Source organism: Halyomorpha halys, unplaced genomic scaffold (assembly GCF_000696795.3).
Source record: "Halyomorpha halys isolate HHAL.00 unplaced genomic scaffold, Hhal_1.1 Scaffold94.1, whole genome shotgun sequence".
In the NCBI taxonomy this organism is placed as follows: domain Eukaryota; kingdom Metazoa; phylum Arthropoda; class Insecta; order Hemiptera; family Pentatomidae; genus Halyomorpha; species Halyomorpha halys.
In genome coordinates, this window is record NW_027114465.1 from 2,304,621 (window position 1) to 2,325,201 (window position 20,581).

The 20,581-nt window shown below is 29.3% G+C and overlaps 2 protein-coding genes across 9 annotated transcripts in view; one reads left to right on the top strand and one right to left on the bottom strand.

The window, feature by feature from the left end:
• Window positions 1-4,888, top strand: part of mnb (minibrain) — a 157,725-nt gene extending 152,837 nt beyond the window's left edge. For 6 of the 7 annotated variants that reach the window (XM_014415195.3, XM_014415197.2, XM_014415196.2 and 3 more), the window contains one exon: window positions 925-4,888. In XM_014415195.3, coding sequence (XP_014270681.1) covers window positions 925-1,112 — 188 coding nt within the window. In that variant the 3' untranslated portion in view covers window positions 1,113-4,888. The remainder of the gene's footprint in view (window positions 1-924) is intronic. The other variant, XM_067051652.1, reaches the window with a different exon arrangement.
• Window positions 4,889-11,007: 6,119 nt separating this feature from the next.
• LOC106677344 (ribokinase) lies at window positions 11,008-20,581 on the bottom strand. 2 transcript variants are annotated; one of them, XM_014415216.3, is made up of 7 exons: window positions 20,264-20,581; window positions 20,058-20,190; window positions 16,134-16,260; window positions 15,902-16,063; window positions 13,668-13,765; window positions 12,469-12,654; window positions 11,024-11,730 (listed from the first exon to the last, which is right to left on the bottom strand). In XM_014415216.3, exons 1-7 carry the CDS (start codon window positions 20,317-20,319, stop codon window positions 11,542-11,544), a joined length of 951 nt encoding a protein of 316 aa, XP_014270702.1. In that variant the 5' UTR covers window positions 20,320-20,581; the 3' UTR covers window positions 11,024-11,541. The 2 variants fall into 2 exon arrangements, with proteins under 2 accessions (XP_014270704.1, XP_014270702.1); XM_014415218.3 differs by lacking the exon at window positions 12,469-12,654 and having other exon boundaries at window positions 11,008-11,730.

A 20,581-nucleotide genomic window follows, 5' to 3' on the forward strand; every position in this document is an offset into this window, starting at 1 on the left:
CAACTAAGATCATTCATGGGGCCACTATATGATCAGTCATCATTCAAAAGCCAGACTGATTGAATCACCAAGACCTCTACACTATATTTATATGAGATACCAAAAGAATCTTGTGCAATGTTCCTTTTGCTCCGTAATAAACAGAAAGCTTGATTGATAAATGAAGCACATGCAGCTGCCCCTCTATTTTCTCAGTAAGAGGAGAAGGCTCTTCAAATTTTTGTAGATTCGTTTTTTAAAAATTACTTAATAATTCCTAATTATCACTTTTACAAGGCCAATGTGAACATCCATCTTCGCTTTCCTATCATTCCGACTGGCCATGTTGAGGTTCTTTTACAATTTACTTCTATGTTGAAGGTAAATGATTCTATTAACTCTGTATCGATACTCCATAAAAATAAATTAACACATAAACTAAAGTAACTATAAAATTTCATCTTGCAGAGAAATGATGTTATATAGAAAATATAAATAGAAATGTAGACACTTATTAAATACTACTGTAAATCAAAACAGGTGAAATGACCGAAAAGTTACACCTGGCTGGTGCCATTAATTAATTAATTAATTTCAAAAAAGTCACATGTTTTAAAGCAAGGAAAGTAAACATGAAGGTTAATATTCTTTGCTGTTCACATCATTTGTTCTTATGTTTTTTTTTTGTTTTTCGAATTTGTGACTGATTCACGTAATGGGGTCTTATTTATTTTGGTCTATTAGAAATTAATTATTTATTTATGCATGTCTGTGAACATGTACTATGAGAGTATGCCCTCTGCCTTCATTATGATTGTAATTTTGAATTAAAAAAAAAAAAAAAGCTACTTCTGGATCTAATGTGTTTATTATTTTTTGTTTGTTAACTGCCTAAGATTTTTAAGAATTCTTTTTTCTATTCTAATTATGTAATGCTTTGTGCAGGAGGGCCAGCGGGAGGTGGTGGACGTAACGGTGCTGGGGAGAGCCAGCAGATGGAGGTGGAAGGCTACCCCTCTGCCAGTAGTGGAGGTGGCGGCCGTCGTTACGGTGGAAGGTACTTCAGTGGGCCACGTGGTGATCCGGACTCTATCTGCCCATCAATACAGCAGTCTCCGCTTGCCTCACACTGAACCTCTCTGACACCCTACATAACCAGTCTGTGTTCATAGAGCTAAAAGGTGTACACCTTCTTTTTTAAAAACTATATATACTTATATCTGCAAACCATATATATATATTTATATATATATATTGATGATAACGAGTGTGTAAGCGTGTTTGCAATCCCATACCCTTCCTGATGGGCCAAATAAATTCTCTTGAGGGAAAGGAACAAGCACAGTTTTTGTTTTATTTTTGTTCTATTTTTTGTTTTTGTTAATGAAAAAAAATTATATTAAAGAATATAACATTAATTGACTATTGTAAGCTTCTGTACTTTCCTACTGGAAGTTGAAGGTTCGATTGATTTTTATATTAGTTCATTTTGTCAACGAATCCTTAACTTCACTAAATATAAATAATTATTATATATTTAATGGATTTACGTCGGACAGTAACAGAATCATTACAATGCATTTGAAAAGTATATTATAATAATGTAAATTTAAATGTAATGACTTTAAGAAAATAGCGGAAAATAAAAAAAAAAATTAAAAAAAATTTAAGAGATGATTTCTTCAAAAGAATGATTCCACAATTTTTGAGAAAAAAAAAACTTGGAAAAAAAAGGCTTGCAAATCAATCAGTCAGTGCGTTAAAACAAGACTGAGTTTTATGTTATTTTGAGATGATAGTAGAATTTTTTAGCCTTTTATTTCTTTTTATTTTACTTCTCTGTACAGTATGTTAAAAGTTTGTTTCATATTTTTCATAGCTCAAACTGATCATGAACTCTTCTTCTGTTATTAATTTCATGTGAGGCGATTCAAATTCCTGAACTCAGTCTTTTGAAAGATTTTATTTAACATTATTTTAATTTTAACATGTATAAACAATGGGGACCAGACCTGGCCTAACTAGCAACAATTGTTCTCCCTTGTCCTTCTCTCTCTATATATATATGTATTTTTCCCCCTTCCTATTAACTCTCTCCTCTCTCTCCCCCCTCCCTCACATTTCACTCGCTAGTCGTTAAATAATTGAAGAATCACATGTCAGTATAACGGCAGGCGTTTGACTCACACATTGTCATCAATACATCACTTTTGATTTAAGTTTTGTTATTTGGTTTTATTTCCTTACTTCTTGACCTTTGATAATAGGAATAATAATGATAATAATAATGGAGAAGAGCTCTCAGGGCATTGTACTTACCTCAAATTTGTTAACACATGTAATAATATAAAAGATTATGTAACTAGATTCTTTTAACACCATGCTGCCACTAGTGATAGTAACAATATTTATAGTTATTGCATTAAGATAAGTGATGAAGCCTAACCACAGACGAATCCATAAAAAAGGCACTTAGTTATTTGTGATGTGTTTCTTCTTTTATTTGACTTGCCAAACATGTAAAACTTAGTTTTTCTTAGATTTATATGAGGTTATGATTATTATTAAAAAAATTATAAAAATTTAGAGATAATATTAAAAAAGAAAAAAAAGAGAGGAAGTAAAAAAAGGAAATTAAATAAACTATTTGGTATGTATAAATGAATAAAAACATTATATATATGTCTCTAGGACTGTAGTTAATAAGAATTCTTATTTGTACTGGTCGTATATGAAACCACATTGTATACATATTATATATTATATAATATGACTATTATTATTATTATGATTATTGTTATTATTATACAAAGATGACTTAATGCACCCTCAGTCGCTACTCCTTTGTAAATGAATTGTATCTATAGATTATCCTGTTATTATGGATTTGCTATTATAAAAAAAGAAATGGTGATCGTGAGGTTGGGTGTATGTCCTTTTTAATATAATTTTTATTTTGTTTAGAATTTTAAATTATCTAAATTTGTATAAGTATATATGTATATATATACATATACATATATATGTATGTATGTATGTATATAGTCGCAAGGGGGAACATTACAATATGATTAAAAAAATTAATAATCCCAAGTAGTTATTTATAACCATCAAACATATATGGGTAATATACTCATTTATATAAATATAAACATAGGTGAAATACAATTATAGGTAAATAATTATACCCTTTTATAGAAAAGCAATTTAATGACAGATTTAAATTTATTTTTTAATTTTCAGTTGAAAACCTTTTTAGTAATGGTTACCAGGCCAAATCATAAGTGGTTATGTCAATAATTTCACATAGCTACCATATTTATTCACAGTAACAACCATCTCCTAATTTACACAAACGTAGAAGTGCACTTTGCACCTCATATGTGTAAAGTAACAGGTGGTAGATATTTGCATATGTATATGTATGCATTATGTATATGTATATATATATGTATGTAATAAAGTAAATATATATATTTAAATAAAAGCATTTGTTTTTAACAACCTGTTAGGATAGTTTTTATAAATTTATTTGATTTTAATACCTTTTATTATGGGGAAATTTATACGGCAAGTAAATAAAATATCTTACACACATAAAAAGTTATGGCCAGATAAATTATGGTTAATGGTGAGATCAGGGCTCCCCCTCACCTTCACGTTCCATTGTACCTTTAAAGGGTAGGGACTTCAGGTTTATTTATTTACCTCTGTTTTGTTTCTTGTATCCATTCGAAAATAAACATTTATTTTTTAAATAATGTAACATGTATACCAATTTAAAAAAAAAAAAAAATACATTCAGTAGTGTAAGTTACATGCTTCTATGTCTAAGGTATGACTTGTTGTGATGTACATACATATTATAGTAATTATGATTATTAGAGCGTTGTTGAGTATATTTATTATGACAGACCCCACAGATTGTTTGCATAGAAATGGCATAGCACAAGCTGAGAAAACAAAAATGTAACAAAACAAAAAGTTTTGCTCTTCCAATCGAAATGATTTGAATGCCTGTACAGTCAACCAAAGTTTTATCGATTAGTCGCTAGCTGGTGGGAAGCACTGGGATCCCTCTCCATTGAAATAATTTTATACTTGTTATTAATTATTAACATTTCGGTATGTAATCATTAGCATATTTTATAAAATTCTATTTAATGAATTACGAATCATCTTTGTTGATTTAGTGATTACAGATGTAAGGAATGTTTTCCACCAATGGAAGAAATGCTCTAGAATATGCAGTTCCTATTATTAATAATAATTTATTTTTTAATGTTTTGTATTTGTTTTATCAGTTAGCAGTTTTTGTTTTTACAATGCTCTACCATTTCTATAGCTAACACTGACTTAATGAAATGCTAAGTAAAAAAATTTAAAAAAAAAAAAAAAAAAAGATTAAAAAAAAGGAGTAAGATTTTGTGATTGTAGACTATTTATATTGACTAATGAGAGTTTGAGCTATCTTATTTAGATTAATACTATTAGTTTAAATGACATGTTTCCTTATAGTAAATATTTGAAAATTTCAAGCCTATAGATCTCTTTGAATGAAAATAAAAATAAAAAAAGAGGAAGAGGGCAAAATCGGCATGATTATATTTTGAAAATCACACTTATAAATCTATGTACTTATAGATACATCTTTGTATTTATATGTACATAAGCATAAATTTATATATGTGATTATAATTTGCTTTGAAAGAAGAAAAAAAAAAGAAATTATTAAAGAATCACCATCTCCTTACTTTGTTAATATTTTATTCACTATAAAAAAGAATTCATGAAGTATCTGTAGGCTTGATCTATTTAACATCTATATGATCTTAATTTTACAATGCCACTGGCAAAATCTTTTCACCCATCTCGCTTTTTGTTAAATAAAATATGACAGTTCGTTGAATTATTATCATTGTCACCTTATTTACTATTCTATATATATATACGTGTATATCCTTATCCCAGCATAAATAAATGAGCAACAACTCAAAAGTTGAGATGTGTTAGTTAATAGTTCATTTTGATTCTACTAAATAAGTTGCGGAATCAATATATTATACAGATCTTGCGTATCAATTTATTTATATATCTCTCCTCAGTTTTTGGTTCATGCAACTTTGTAAGATCTAAATAAATGAAGGGCTTCCTCTAAAAAGGTTGTAAACATCTCGTCAAATTTTATCAGGGATAAGGAAAAAAGTATAAATTTTGATCAAATTATCATAGGTTCAGTTTTGGAACATAAGGGCCTACGTTTAGGATTATGGAGTAAATCACTTCACTAGCACCAGCCAGATTCGATCAGAAAATAGTTTCAACTGGAAACTATTTTCTTGCTGAAAAATTGTTGTTCAATTTCGTAGTTAAAACCTTTTTAAAGGGAGCCCTTCACATGTTCCAAGAGTTCACAATTTAATTTTTAAGTTCATAATGTTTATATGAGGGAAAGTTATTTTTGAATACTTCCCCATTCACCTCAGTTTCAAAATATATTCTCAGTGGTAAATTGATGTAAATTTACAGAAAATTAATGAAGTTGTATTTTAGATAACCTAAAATAATAACTTTTTTCCCCACTAATTCAACAATGTTGGAAAGAGTAACTTTGGAAAAGTCCAAAATTTAGTTTTAAGCACATTAATAGTGATGGCGAAAGCTATCGCAGGAAATATCACATAACCTAACATTTGCTGTCCTGTCAGGATTTGCTTGATGGTTGGTAATACTGTCGATTATCTTTGCATGCACAACAAACTCACTGTCACCATGGAACCTAAGCTTAATTTTGGGTGATAATGAAAACTATTTAAGCCACTATGATGGTGTAAACCACATATAATAGTTGGTGGTACTATCCATTATCTGGGCATGTGCATCAACGTTACCATAAGACCTCCACTTAATTTTGAAAATTAGATTTTTAATTTGTATTACAGTAATATATGTTATTTTTTTTTACAAGTCTTTGAGATGTGATAGCCTCCAATAAAATAAAGTTTTTCTGGTCTAACTTTTAGGAAATAGGGACATTCGAACTTGTGATCATTACATTGGTTATATCGGTGATTTGACATAGCTACATTAGCCCCATTGGTATGACCCATTACCATTATTGAATCACTGGTTGGAGTTGATGAAAACCTATGTCGAAAATTTACTAGCTGTTTACTGCACAAAAAAGTTCATTTGTGCAAAATAAGTTATACAAAAAAGTTCATTTATGCAAAATAAGTTATTGGAATCGATCTACATTTTTTACCCGACTATGGCAAAGCCAAAGCAAGATGGATCTATTTAGGGGTGTCACATGAAAAGATCATTTTATGGGCGGCAATTTGAGCGAACTACAAAAATATTTTTAAATTTGATGTCCTAAGATGCTCAGTAACATCCTGTGAGTGTTTTGAAGCAATTTGAGCTCAAAATACTTAACAAAAATGTTTTATTATATTTCATGACCTGCTTAAATGGCAGGGATGCCCGTGGCTGTCGTGTGAATCAACTGCATTAGTATCTATTCACATTTTTACTTCTGGGCCTTATATACGATCAGTATCGAATTTTTACAAAATATTTTGACTGTTTTAGGGGTATATTGTAGCAATAATATTGACTCGTATTTCTGTCATGTTCGATAAGATTGGTTGTAAAGGGTAAGGTTTATGTTGATATAATGTAGTCAGTGACAGTCGGTTTCATTAACTTATGATGATTCGTTACAATATTGAGATTTTATCTTTGATATTAATTGGACTTAAAATGTTTAAGGAACGTATTGAACATTAGCAAGTGTATTGATAAGGTTAAGATATTGTATATATCTAACATTTGGATGTTAAATATTAAGGTTACATAACATTGAATATGCTATTACAATAAATAAACATCAGAGTTATTTAACTCCCTCATAATAGTGGTTAGGATGAAAAAGAATCTTGGATCTAAAATGAAATATATATTGTTATATGTCCAACTAACACTTTAAAAGACACTAGGTAGTTTCTTCCTTTAACACGCATAATTGACAGTTATTTTGTAAAAAAAAAAAAAACCAACAGAAAGTTATAATAATGTTTTTGGCATTATATCCAGTTTTATCTCTATTCTTTTTTTATGGCTCCAAGTAGATCACTGTCGTTGGCCAGGTATATAGTAACCTTAATAGATTTTACTTGATCATTGTCGGAGTAGATTAGGCATTAAAGGGAAAGAACATAATATAGTTAACATAATTGAGAGGCTGGTAGCAAAAACCCTGCTTGTAAAAAAAAAATTGAAAAATGAGTTAAAAGGGCCATCATATAGTGTGATGTATCACACTTCTAATTAAACAACTGATTCTGTCAAAAACACTACATGTCATACTGTAAAAGCATCTGCAAATATCTACACAGTAAAAATTCCACCTGTTTTGGGATGTTTCTAGCAAAAACTCACCACTTGATTATTGTTCTTCATGAGGCTGCCTTGGAATATGAGGATCTTTATGAGATGATCTCAATGTTACTACATTTTATAAAAACTATTCCACTCTTAAGAGTTCACAGATGATCTAGTTTTAGAAAGTGGCAGTTGCCGTGGGCAAAATGTAATTAGTTGCTTGTTATATTTAACATTTTTCATCCTCTTTAATAAATAATTGTTTTATCAACACATGCCATAAGTTATTATTTCAGAGTGATTATAAGAATAGAACTGTAACATTATTATACATTGGATTATTGTTTTTTTTTTTAACTGAATGCTGGATTCACTCCACAGCTAAAGGACATTGGTATAACTCGTTCAGTTCTGATTCCTTATATAAAGAGTATTTATGGGATGAAGATACAACATATTTTTTTTATTGTACAAATATATATATTTTTTTTTTCATTTTCCTAGATTTGTGGTTTTCTGACAAGTGTTTTTTTTTTTTTTTAAATACAAGCATCTTAGCTGTTTTGATAAACCGTTAGTAGTAAAAATTAAAGTGGAGTTTTTTATTTGGTTTAAACAATGCTCCTTTATAACTTTTGAAGCAGTTACACACAATATTATAGTTTTTCCGATATTTGTTTTTTAAAAATACTTAGTCTAGGTAGTGATAATATGATATAGAGCACCTCATACTCCATTAATTTCAATAACAAATATTTATTTAGCAGTAGTCAGTCTTAATATTTTGATCTAATATGATTTTCAATGAAAAACCATATTATTAAACTCCAACAAAAAACTAGTTCTGCCTAAAATAATTAAAACACTAACTTTTTCAGTATTATCACATCTATAATGACAATAAAAATCCATTGAGATTGTAATATCAAATTATTAATAATATATAATATTAAATATGCTATATAAACAAATAAATTGACGGCTTACTTCACAGTGGTGCTGAGTATATTTCCTCTAGCTTCATGAAAAAGACAATTAAAAGTTCTCTCTCCCCTTTTAGGAAAATTAATTGAAAAGTTGTAATTTTCCTAAAAGAGAGAACCTTCAATCATATTGTTTGTTAAGTTAGGTGGAAATCTACTTAGCACCACTGTGGAGTAAGCCGTCAATATGTTTGATCAGGATGTAAAGGCACTCACTAAAGCTTTTGGTGCTATGTTATTGAATATATAATGAATATATACTTAAACCTCTTTCAGAAAGGGGAAAACTGCTTCCATGACTTCAAGCAAAATAAATAAAAAGGAAAAAATAGCAATCTGGTAAGCTGAGACTCATTGCATTAACTCCTCTTGATTGCATTTCAATTTGGATGGGAATTGAAAATACCATTTTTCTCTTTTTTAAAAAAACAATTTTGGGCATGAAAGAAGAAGAATAATGTCTTTTTTATTAATTTCACCAACATCAGTGTCCTTTTCTACCATTTGAGAATTCCATCTGTCAAAAGCTAAAGGGCTCCTATAGCAAATATTTTAGAAAAGAAAATATTTTGACCATCCTGATCTAGCTAAGAATTTTCATTGGGGCTAGGGAGAGATAATGCAACCATTTTTAATCTACCCACTCAAGAGGAGCTTCACAAAACAAAAAAAAAAAAAAGATAAGCATATATGTAAAGAGGTTCTGAAATACTACATAACTTTTTAATATACAAAACATACATGAAACCATGTATTGAGGTTGTAGTAAATAAGGAGACCATTTATTTTCTATTTCCTACTAGTGTGTTCTGATTACTTTTCAGCCCTAAATTTTCCTTTGTAAGATTATATTGCATTTGTGACGAAGGCAAAAAATGTTCTAGTGATAGTTGTGTTCTATCTTCAAATCAAATCATGTTTTATACCAACGCTTGAAATAAATGCTGAAAAGACAGCAGCTATTTTTTTTAGATTTACTGCAATAGAAACTGATACCATTGATTAGTAAAGTCTTACCCTTTGTTTCTGATAGGGATTGGAAGTGATAAGACAATCATTACATATTTTAAAACTTAACAGTAATTAATGACAAGAATCTCAGAGGTAGAAGGAAATGTTGGCTTCAAGGAGGATAATAAAAAAGTTAATATAATCGTTTATATTCAGATGGTTGTTCATTTTTAAAAAGCTCGTAACTGAAATAGCACCAAAATTGGAGAATGGTCGCATTGCAAAAGTACTCAAACATTTTGAAGTCTCATAGAATTGATTACAAAATTAATGATTATTTTGATACTTGATCACACTTTGTACTCACATACTTTTTACTCAAAATCAAAAAGTAATCAAGTCATGCTTCAGCCAAATTTATATTAAAATGATACAAAGCTTCTTTTAAGTTAAAGGTAAGTACTTATACTTTCTTAGCACAAATGAAATTCAGGTAATTATGTATATATAATATAAAAATCAACATATTTTATTTGTACACAAATAAATGAATATTTCTTACATTCATTCATACACAATTCATAGTTCACTTTATTTTTTAAATGTAAAGTTCCTCAGGAATATTTTGTTTACCAAAATCTCAATAATGAAAGAATCTAAAACAATAACTTGAATAAAAGATTTTAACAAATTGAATTAAAGATTTTGGTATTCGAAAAATAGTTTAATAATTAATGATTCAATTCTGTTGGTTTAACAAAAAAAAAGGGGCAAATTATTAATCATAGTATTTATTTTGACTATTTTCTTTGATTTCCATCAGAATGATAGAAAATATTTTCAAATTAAAAAAATGGATAAATAAACTTTATTTATAAAAGTTTTATTTTCAAATAAAAAAAAATGGATAAATAAACTTTAATTATAAAAGTTTTATTACTTTCAAATATTCCAATATGTTACATAAGGACAACCTCTACTCAGTTTTGGCACAAACCTAGAGTTAGTAGTAACACATCAATGTAAACCATACTGTAACAGATAATTGTAAGTGATTTTTATAGTTATTAATCTTCAATTATACTCTATAATAATCTCCAATGGTAGGGCATGACTATGCAAACAATAAAGTTGTGAAATGTTGCCTCAATATAGTTGTCTTATTGACTGATGTTTAAGATCCACAAAAATACATATTATTAACAGTCATATGAATGAATAACTCCTGAGTTGTCATAAAGAACACTATAAGAAAAGGGCAGAGTAACAATGCACATGAATACTGAAATAAGACTATTCTATTCTCGCTCTTAGTGCTTTTTATTTACATTATCACTGTTTGTTTATATAGGGATTTAGTATTAAGGCAGACAATACGCCTTTCCATATTATAACTCCCTCCCTAAACTATCACATTATGACAATAAGTAATATATTATTTATTATAAAGGAAGCCTATTTTTCATTTAATGAATACTCATTGTGTGAGTTCTGAAGAGTAATATAGGCTTCCATTATAATAATTTAGCATCATAACTTACTAATATAGAAGGGATTTTAATATGATAATAAAGTAAACAAATTAACATAAATATGTTTATTTGTACATGAATAAGTAATAAAAACATAGACATATTTTATTTAAAATAATTCAAATATTTGAAACTTTAACTTATAAAAGTCTGAAAATAAACATAATATATATCTATTCAAGTTAAGATAACTATTTATTTTGTGAATAAAAAGAAGATTTTAATAATCAAATGAAATAGTTACATTTGATAGTAAAGGTTTTTATTCAATATTTCCAAGATGAAAAAAGAAAATATTTTATATTTTTTTAATACAATAATGAACTCTGTCTTTATTTCTGTCATATTTTTTTAAAAATTTAGTTTCAAAATAGAAATATTCGTTGTTTTTGTTTTATATAATGATTGATGGGCTCTAAAAATCTGATTAGAAAAGCTGTCACCTAGTATTTTTACAGGAGTGAAATATATAGATTATACCTCAATGCTTTTTAATAACCGTAGTCATTTGCACTACGAAACATTAAAATTGATTATAAACAAAATAAAAGAATGTGTATGAACAGTAGGAAGGGTTTGGCTGTCACTAATTCAATACATACGATCCAGAGAATTCAGGAAAGAATGATCAGTCTGTTGCAGATCAAAAGTGTAAAACGGCTTAAAGGATTTTAAAGGCCACCATACAGCCATTTAAAAAGAAAAGGGACTTAGCTATCATCATCAACAAATAGTTCCGAGGGAAGATCTTTTCTAAATGGAAAACTTGATTGAGTTCCTTTAGACATGACACTTACTGAGGCGATTGAGCAGGCTCTAGATATCCTAGTAGATAAAGTTGTATTTGGTAATGTAGCTGTCAGATATGCCAATGCACCAATAAATACATCACCTGCACCCTGAAAAAATTATGTTTCCTAAATTATGAAAAATTTATATAATAAAATAAAAAAGAATCATAAATAAAACCATTAGTATATCATTGGTAAAAAGCCAAAGTAGCTTATCAATGAATTATAATAACAGATAGTTTCTACTTTTGATAATATACATATTTCTAAAGGAGTGAAATCAACTGATCAATTTATACATTTAATTAGTGAGATCACATATTCAGCTGTGCCTTTTTGGCACTGTGAAGAGAATAGAAAGCCATGTAACAACACAACATAACCCAAGATAACAAAATTTGCAGATAGGCCATTTTAGTTTTAACCTAAGGTATCTATTTAAAAATTAAATATAATTCAAATATCAATATTAATTAATGCAATGAAAATTCTAGAAAACTTATAATTTCTAATTTTCAGTATTAGTTCGCAAGCTATATATTGATTTCAAGAAGGCTTATCATTCTATTGACAATCAGAAGTTGCATATGTTGAGAGAGCAAGGAATATACATGTCTAAATTGGTAATTTTTATTTAGAGAAAAGTTTTGTATATGCTCAGCTTTAAAATATCCCAATTCTTTTTATTCTGTTCTGTTTTATTAAACACTTGAATCAAAGTTATTAAATAACTTTCTTGAAAAATTATAGCTCTCAGATTTTTTTTTTCCAGAAACAATTCATTTATAACCAAACGAGGCACTTCTCTGTAGATGAACCCAACCACAGATGCAAAAGTATACCTACCACAGTATCAACAGGAGTGACGCATGGAGCGCATATATGCTTTGGGTTGCTTCCATTTTCAGAGAAGACAGCACCGTCTCCTCCAAGTGTAATTATAAGTGTCTTACACCCAAAAGACTGTAGCTTTTCTAAAGCAGCATATGATTCCTTAATTGATGTTACTGGTAAACCAGTCATTAAACTGGCCTAAAAAAAATTAACAGAGCTGAAAATATTTTCTTTACAGACCATTAAATACCAATCTTCAGAGAAAACTTCTTTCAAGGTATGAGGCATTGCAGATACAAAGGGTGAACTGAACTGCCATCACGCTCGACTGCCAGATTTTTTACCCAACTAAGGATACCCAATTTATGAGACTGGGTGGATCCCAAGAGGGCTCCAGAACCCATAGGAGTTGACTCACGGCTACAGTGTAACAGAAAACAATTTTCTGTCCAGCCAGATTCAAACAAGGTCCTTGGATTTAGTAGCATCACATCTTACCATGGTACTACCGCGCTCCTGCTGACTTCATTACATTTTGTAAATAAAGAATGTCCTAACCAAACACGAACAGATTCCATTGTAAAATGCATTTGATTCTCAAACCTGCAATGGACAGCACTAAGACCTTTAAGGAAGTTATGAAATATAATAAAATATTTTTTTGAGCTTAAATTTTTACAAAACACAAACTTGAGACATCCAACTTCAAAATTGGTTGAGCAGTAAACTTACGAAATGGTTACACAGCCACAGATGGATAGATTTAATTCATTTAATACAATATTTTTTCTATATTTTGAGCTCGAATTGTTTCAAAGAAATCACGGTATCTCATGTATAATTTGAGCCATCAGAATTGAAAATCATTTGAGTCATTAGGTTAGACACCTACAAATGAACAGGGCATGAGACCTCCCAAAATACAATACCCTTCTTTTGGGTTAAAAAAAAAATGGGTAAAAACTAAGGATCAAATCTCTAGTTCACCCTTTGTATCCACAATGCCTCATATTATTATATTGAATCTAATTTTTTCTTAAATTTTGAATTAACAGAATAAAATAATGTTGAAAGTGTAAAATATGTACTTCCATACACTAACTAAACTTAATCTTATAAATTAATTTTAATATATTTTTTAAGTATTTTTATTGTGTACATGTACGTATGTATACAATCAATATGTAGTGTGTATAGTTATGAAAATTTACCTCAGTTTCATTCACACAGAATACATCACATAGTTCAAATAATCGATGGTTTACATTTTCTAACGCCGGAGCTCCGTTTACAATAGTTAATGGTCCTCCTAAAGAAAATGGGAAAGTGGAAATATAAATATTGGAAGATCATTGATTTACTGTCTGTATTTAATTAAAGGGAGATAGTCCAGGTGCAGTAAAAATAACTTAAATAGTAAATAAACTATTTATTATGAACCAACATTTCGCCTCACTTTTCAGGGCTAAAAAAGATACAAACAACTAAAATCATGTAACAGAGTAAGGGAATAAAATAACATGAAATAAAAGTAAACTAAGGTGAGGTTAAAAGTGATAAAAATGAAATTTTGTATAAAAATTAACAAAGTAAATTGAAGGAAATAAAAATAAGATGTTCAATGAAAAGTATAAATAAACAAGAAATACAAAGAAGTATAAGACAATTAATTAAAATGGAAATAGTAACAATAAAAATTAAATAAAAGAGGAATATAAAAATATAGTATACACTAAGAGACAAAAAATAGGGGAAATACGAATAAAGTAAAGGCCATGAAAATAATGAACAAAAAAGATAATCCACTTTTCAGAATGAAGGAAAGCAAAAGAATGGCTTTAGGCAGATGCCAGATATCAACAGGAAAGGGGAGTGGAGGAATTTAACGGGTAACGAATGGCTATAAAATAATATTAAAGTAAGATGTTATTATGAAATATAAGAAAATATAAAATATAGAAAGAGATAAAATAATATACTTAAATAAATATATATATTTTTTTTTCGGTATGCTCTACAGACCTTGTCGATCATTTTTAATCACACCTTAGTTTACTTCTATTTCATGTTATCTTATTCCCTTAATCTGTTACATAATTTTTAATTATTTGTATCTTTTTTTAGCCCTGATGAAGCCTAGCAAAGTGGGGAGAAATGCGGGTTCATAATAAATAGTTATTTACTATTCGAGTTATTTTGACTGCACCTGCACTATCTTTTATAGATAATATAAATAATTATATTAAGTATATAATTTACATTAGTATTTTTTAAGAGCAAAAATAATTCAGGATATTTCTTACTCTATGTCAACAAGTTACAATTGCTGACTTAATTATCATTCTTACAATTTGAAAATAATCCTTTTACAAAATTTAATTAATATATTGTAAACAATTTTGGTTGCTTTTTTTTCTATTAAGATATTAGTAAATATCAATAAAAATTATTGAAGAACATCATTTGGACACATTACACCCACAGTTTTCCTTTTATATATACATATTATTGAGGTGTATATAGTTGACTGTAGATTACTGATTGGAGAAGATGGTCGGAGGGTGTGCATAAATAAACGTGCCGGGTCGAAACGTCGGCATAAATAAATATTTTTTGTTTATTTATGTTGTTTCTTTGCTGACTGCATCCCCCGACCATCTTCTCCAATCAATTATATATATATTAATTTAAAAAAAAAATTAAATCTGCAACAACCCATGAACGGTCAAGGGTGCAGTAGTTTTTAAGGAAGTAGAACAGATGTGCAAGGTGATTTGGTCAGAATTATGCTCGACCGCCAGGTACCCACTTTATGAGGCTGGATGGACTTTGGAGGGCTCCTGAACCCACAGCCTGATGCAATGAGATCATAACACCAATAATAATAATAACTGGGTTATAAACCTGCCTTCAATGCCACAACCCCTGATGAAGACCTGAAACTCAGGTCGAAATGTCGGCATAAAATAAATACATATGGTTTTGTTTATTTATGTTGTTCTTTGCTGACCGCAACCACCGACAAATTTCTCCAATCAATAATAATAATAAGAAAAAATCCCTTAATGCCCTGTCCCCCGATAGTCACTCTTATAAGCTCTGATAGAATCCTAGAGCATTACTCTTCCTCCATTGAATGGCCATTCCTTATAAATTTCATTTGGAAAACTAAAAGATTCAACAAAAAGAAATAGTAGATTTTCATTGTTTTTAGATTGGCAAAAAATACCAATAGGCCCACTTGCTGGACTCATTCCTCCCATTATACCAGTATATTAATGAATTATATAAAAAAACAAAAGAAAGAAATCTTTGTAAATTAATTCCTCGGCTACATTCAATTTTTAAATGGGGTTAAAATTTTCACTTATCATGACTATCATCTTTATAACATTTCATTATTTTTTCCAACTATTAAAAGTGTAAATATTAGTCTAAAACTAACCTTTACTACTTATGAATTCTAAGGTTTGAATGGTAGATTCAACTGGTGTTTCAAATTGAAAGAGGACTACTTTTGACTTCATAAGAAAGTTTTCAGCTCTCTTTGCATCATCAAGTGAAAGTTTTTTATTAGCACCAGCCACAATCACAATAGCATTTTCACCTAATAACAATAATTTTTATAAATTAAATGGAAAAAAATAGCAATTATATTATTCGCAGATTTGAGTTACCATTTTCTGACACTGTAATCTGTGCCATACCGCAAGTAATATCATCAGTTAGAGTGACATGTTGAGTATTGATCCCCATACTTGTTAAATGAGCTTTGTATTTCTGACCAAAAGAATCATTGCCAAGCTGAAGAAAAAGAGCGATATTATTTTAACTTACAAAAATGTGAAACACGATGTTTAAAAAGAAATAGTAAATTCCAAGCTAAACATCCATTTGAAATAGAAAAAGCAAACTAATTTCCGCTTTGATTGCCCAAAGTTCCTTTACTGTAATATAAGAGTGATGGCAGTGGAACTTTATTTTTCAATCTAATATAGGGTTTTTTTTTAAGCCCGATAGAACTTGAAATTGTAAAAAATAACACAAAAAATTAAATTGTAATCAAAATTTTTTTTTTATTCGAAAGATCAATACGTGACATTAACATTTGAAAATGATTTCGGGCATATGGGCACCGCGGCTGTTCTTGACGAAGCGCATTCTGTAAAATTGTGTTCAGCGATGAGGCGCATTTTTGGCTTAACGGGTTTGTTAATAAGCAAAATTGCCGCATATGGTCGTGCGATTTGACACCTCTCGATTATTTCCTGTGGGGCTACGTGAAGTCACTGGTTTATGCTGATAAACCAGCAACAATTGACGCCTTGGAGGCCAGCATTGTTCGTGTTATTCATGACATACGGCCAAAATTGGACGTCCAGAATGCGCTTCGTCAAGAACAGCCGCGGTGCCCATATGCCCGAAATCATTTTCAAATGTTAATGTCACGTATTGATCTTTCGAATAAAAAAAAAATTTTGATTACAATTTAATTTTTTGTGTTATTTTTTACAATTTCAAGTTCTATCGGGCTTAAAAAAACACCCTATATATAAAAAGCAATATTTGTTTATTGATACTTTATGCGCTGCTATTCTGTTCATCCGATTGTGAAGCGGCTATTGGCTAAACATTCACAATTTTTCCGGGAAGTACATAGGCTAATCCAATAAACAAAAAGTAATTATTAAAATTAAGCATTTTTGGAGAGTATCTCAGAAAGTAAACATTTTTTTCATGGTGACTGTATGCCAATCAATCTGTCTCTTTCTGAAGCATGAGAAAAATATTACAGATTCTATTAAATGATTTTTTATTCACTAAAAAAAAAAAAAGAAAAAGAATGAGGATTTCAGTAAAGTAGATAAAAAAAAAATTGTTTTATAAAAAAGGAAATCATATTCTTTTATCACCTTTAAATATTGTTTTTCAAAGAAATTAAAAATTAGAATTTTTCGAATTTGATTTATTGGGAGGATTTTTTACCAGTGACCATTGTTCATATAATCGTTCATGATGACTCTGCATTTTATCCAATTTCGATACAAATACAACAATTTGAAAGCTGAATGTCTGGTCTTCTAACCTATATTAACTAAATTTATATTTTATGCCCATATATTGGTTGATTGTGGGGGAGGAGGCCTGAGTTCTCGGAGGACTGTCGTGCCATAATAATAAAAAATGGTGAAATACTTATTTCATATAAAGAAAAACTTTTCAAATGTTTTAAGTTATAGCTCTGGTCCTAAAATGTTTAATTAGATTATGTTTGTGCCCTTTGGTGCAGTTCATGGTACCCAAAACCAGTCCCAAGTTTCGTCTAGATTGGTTGAGTCATGTTGATGTTATTTCTAATATTTTTACCATATATTTTTATTATATAATGTTATTTATAGCCAGCTATAAGCTAAATAGATATAATAAGCAGTTTATTCAATCATTAATCTAATGTGTAAATAACTAAAAATATTAATTTATACCAAACTTTCCATTGTATTCAATCAATCTATCTACATCCCTAAATCTAGCAATTGTGAAGCATCGTCAGGTCTGCTAGTACTTCCTAAAGCCAATTAAGAATATCAAAAGGATCAGCAAGTAAAATATATAATTTTAATTACCACTTTCAATTCAGATAATTAAATTTGTCTTGGTTTCTAACTGGTGTAAAGGATAGTGTTTCTCCAATTTGGTATTATACTGAGATTAGAAGAGTAAATTAGCCTATCCAGAGCTTCTAACTGTAAAACTTGATACTCTTACATTATTAGGTATAGTAACATATCAAGAGAAAATTTTGAAACTCATTTTAATTTATTTTGTATGGTGTTACAGTACAATGTGAGCCCTAGCCTCCACAATGAGCCTTGCCTGATGGCCTTGTCTTGTACAACTGTTCTTCAACTCTAGAAGAGTCTGGGCATCATTGGATATTGGTGTCTGTTATTTCTTATCTTAGCCTATGTCTCCCTCTTCCTATTAATTCAGGTTTCACTCTCAGCTGTTCATAGTGAATTTTCCTATTCAATCTTGCTATCAGACCTATCTATTCTGCCTATATTTTCACAATTTATTAATGCTTATAAAAAAATCATATCATAATGCCAAAAAAAGGAGCAGGAGCCTTTTCAGGTTCAACCATCCCTAATATTATCAATGAACCTAATCTTGTAGATTTTATCTCTTCCTTCTTACTATACCCTATTTAACATAACGTAGGCTAATCTGTGAACTGCAGTAATCCAGTTTGTTATTATTTCATCTGAAACAGTAAGACAGGACTTTCAACTCAGTTTTAATTATTTTTTATTCTTAAAGCCCTATAAAAACAAGGCCTAATACGACCGTACTTGCCTAAGGCTGGCCCTGAAATGGAGGGTAGTACCACTGAGAAAGAAAAAGGGAGTTCCACAATTTTAATAACTAATGAAAATAATGTTTTTATTAATTGACCCTAACATTCCTTTACACTCTGTCTATGGGAGCAAAGTTTTCTTATCCTAGCTTAGAAGCCTTGTTAGTAAAGCGCCACTGGTTCCAACCTGGAGGGGCGGTTGACTTTTTTTTAAGACAGTCACATGGAATGAAAATATGATCCCGCCAACATAGTTATAATTGAGTGGTACCTTGTAGATAAACCCTCCCCCTTCCCCTTGTCGGAAATGACCTGACAGTGGGTAAACAAAAAAGTTTGGTTATCCTTATGCCAACCTAATCAACAAAAGAAAAGTTTAAATCAAAGATGGAATCAAACTGCCACCCACTTTTGGTATGTTACTTTTAAGTTATGATAGTTTTGTTATTGTTATAGGTTTAAGGTGCATGAATATAGGACAGTGGTTCTGAAACGTTGTACCATGTGGAGATAATTTTAATAAAAAATTTCATTAAATTGGAAGTCATTAACCTCAAAAGAAAACTTTTTTTAAGAAGTTACTTTTAAGTTATCTTGAATAACATTTATTGAACTTGTCTTTCTTTATATTCCAAAAAAAATTAAGAAAAACTTAAATTAATAAGTTTTTATTTAAAATTATATTCTTAAACATTTTTATAATTAAAGATTAACAAAATATTTCAGATTTAAACATTTTTATTAGAAATGTATATTTTTTAAATAAATATAGGTATTTTCCATAGGAATTACTATACAAGTAAGAAAAATAAAATAAAATTCTATATGTACATAAATTAAATCATTAATTAATAAACAACTATTCAACTTTACTGATATAATAAACTACTATTAATCAGGAGGTTTTAGTGCTGTAGCTTTTTCAAAATTGATTTAAACTGGTTTTCTATATAATTTTTTTCTTAACTTTATAGAAAACCAGTTTCAAAATCAATTCCATAAAAACAAATTAAGTTAAAAATATTCTGAATATTTCTTTTATATATTCAAGTCAATTTTTAGAAGTATAGATGATGGATGTAGCAAACTTTAGGATTGCACTAATATAAAATATTATTTTTTTAGAGAACTGGAACCTCCATAAACATCCAAATCATTTAGAAATACATTTAATATTAATATAATACATCAACAACAGAATTATTTTTTAAAATTTTATTTCCTTCCTATATTAAAGAATTACCCTAGCTATGAGCGCTGTTGATCCTCCCAACTTTGTAGCCGCCACACACTGATTAGCCCCCTTTCCTCCATTTCCCAGTCTAAAATCTGTTCCATGTATAGTTTCACCAGGTAACGGCAATCTCGGACAATAACTGAAAAAATTAAAGAACTGTAAACAATGGCAGGAAACAAATAATTTTTAAATCATGCCATCCAAATACTTACCAAGTTAAATCAACCATGCAGGAACCAAAAACTACAATATCTGGTTGATTAGCCATTTCAAAATACTTTTAAATTTTGTTTTAATAATATAAAACAACACAATAACCGGTCCAAGATAAACTAAGGTAATATATAGCACATGCCAAAAGATAAGAAATCACAACTGATAACAAATATTCAATGATAACAACCTTAATACTGATAGAACATAGAAGGTAAGCCTTAGATAATTCTGAGCCATAATGATGATAATGTCTCGATTTTTTTTTAAGATATTTTTTTTCTTTTTACAATTCTTTATTAAATTAAACAATGGCA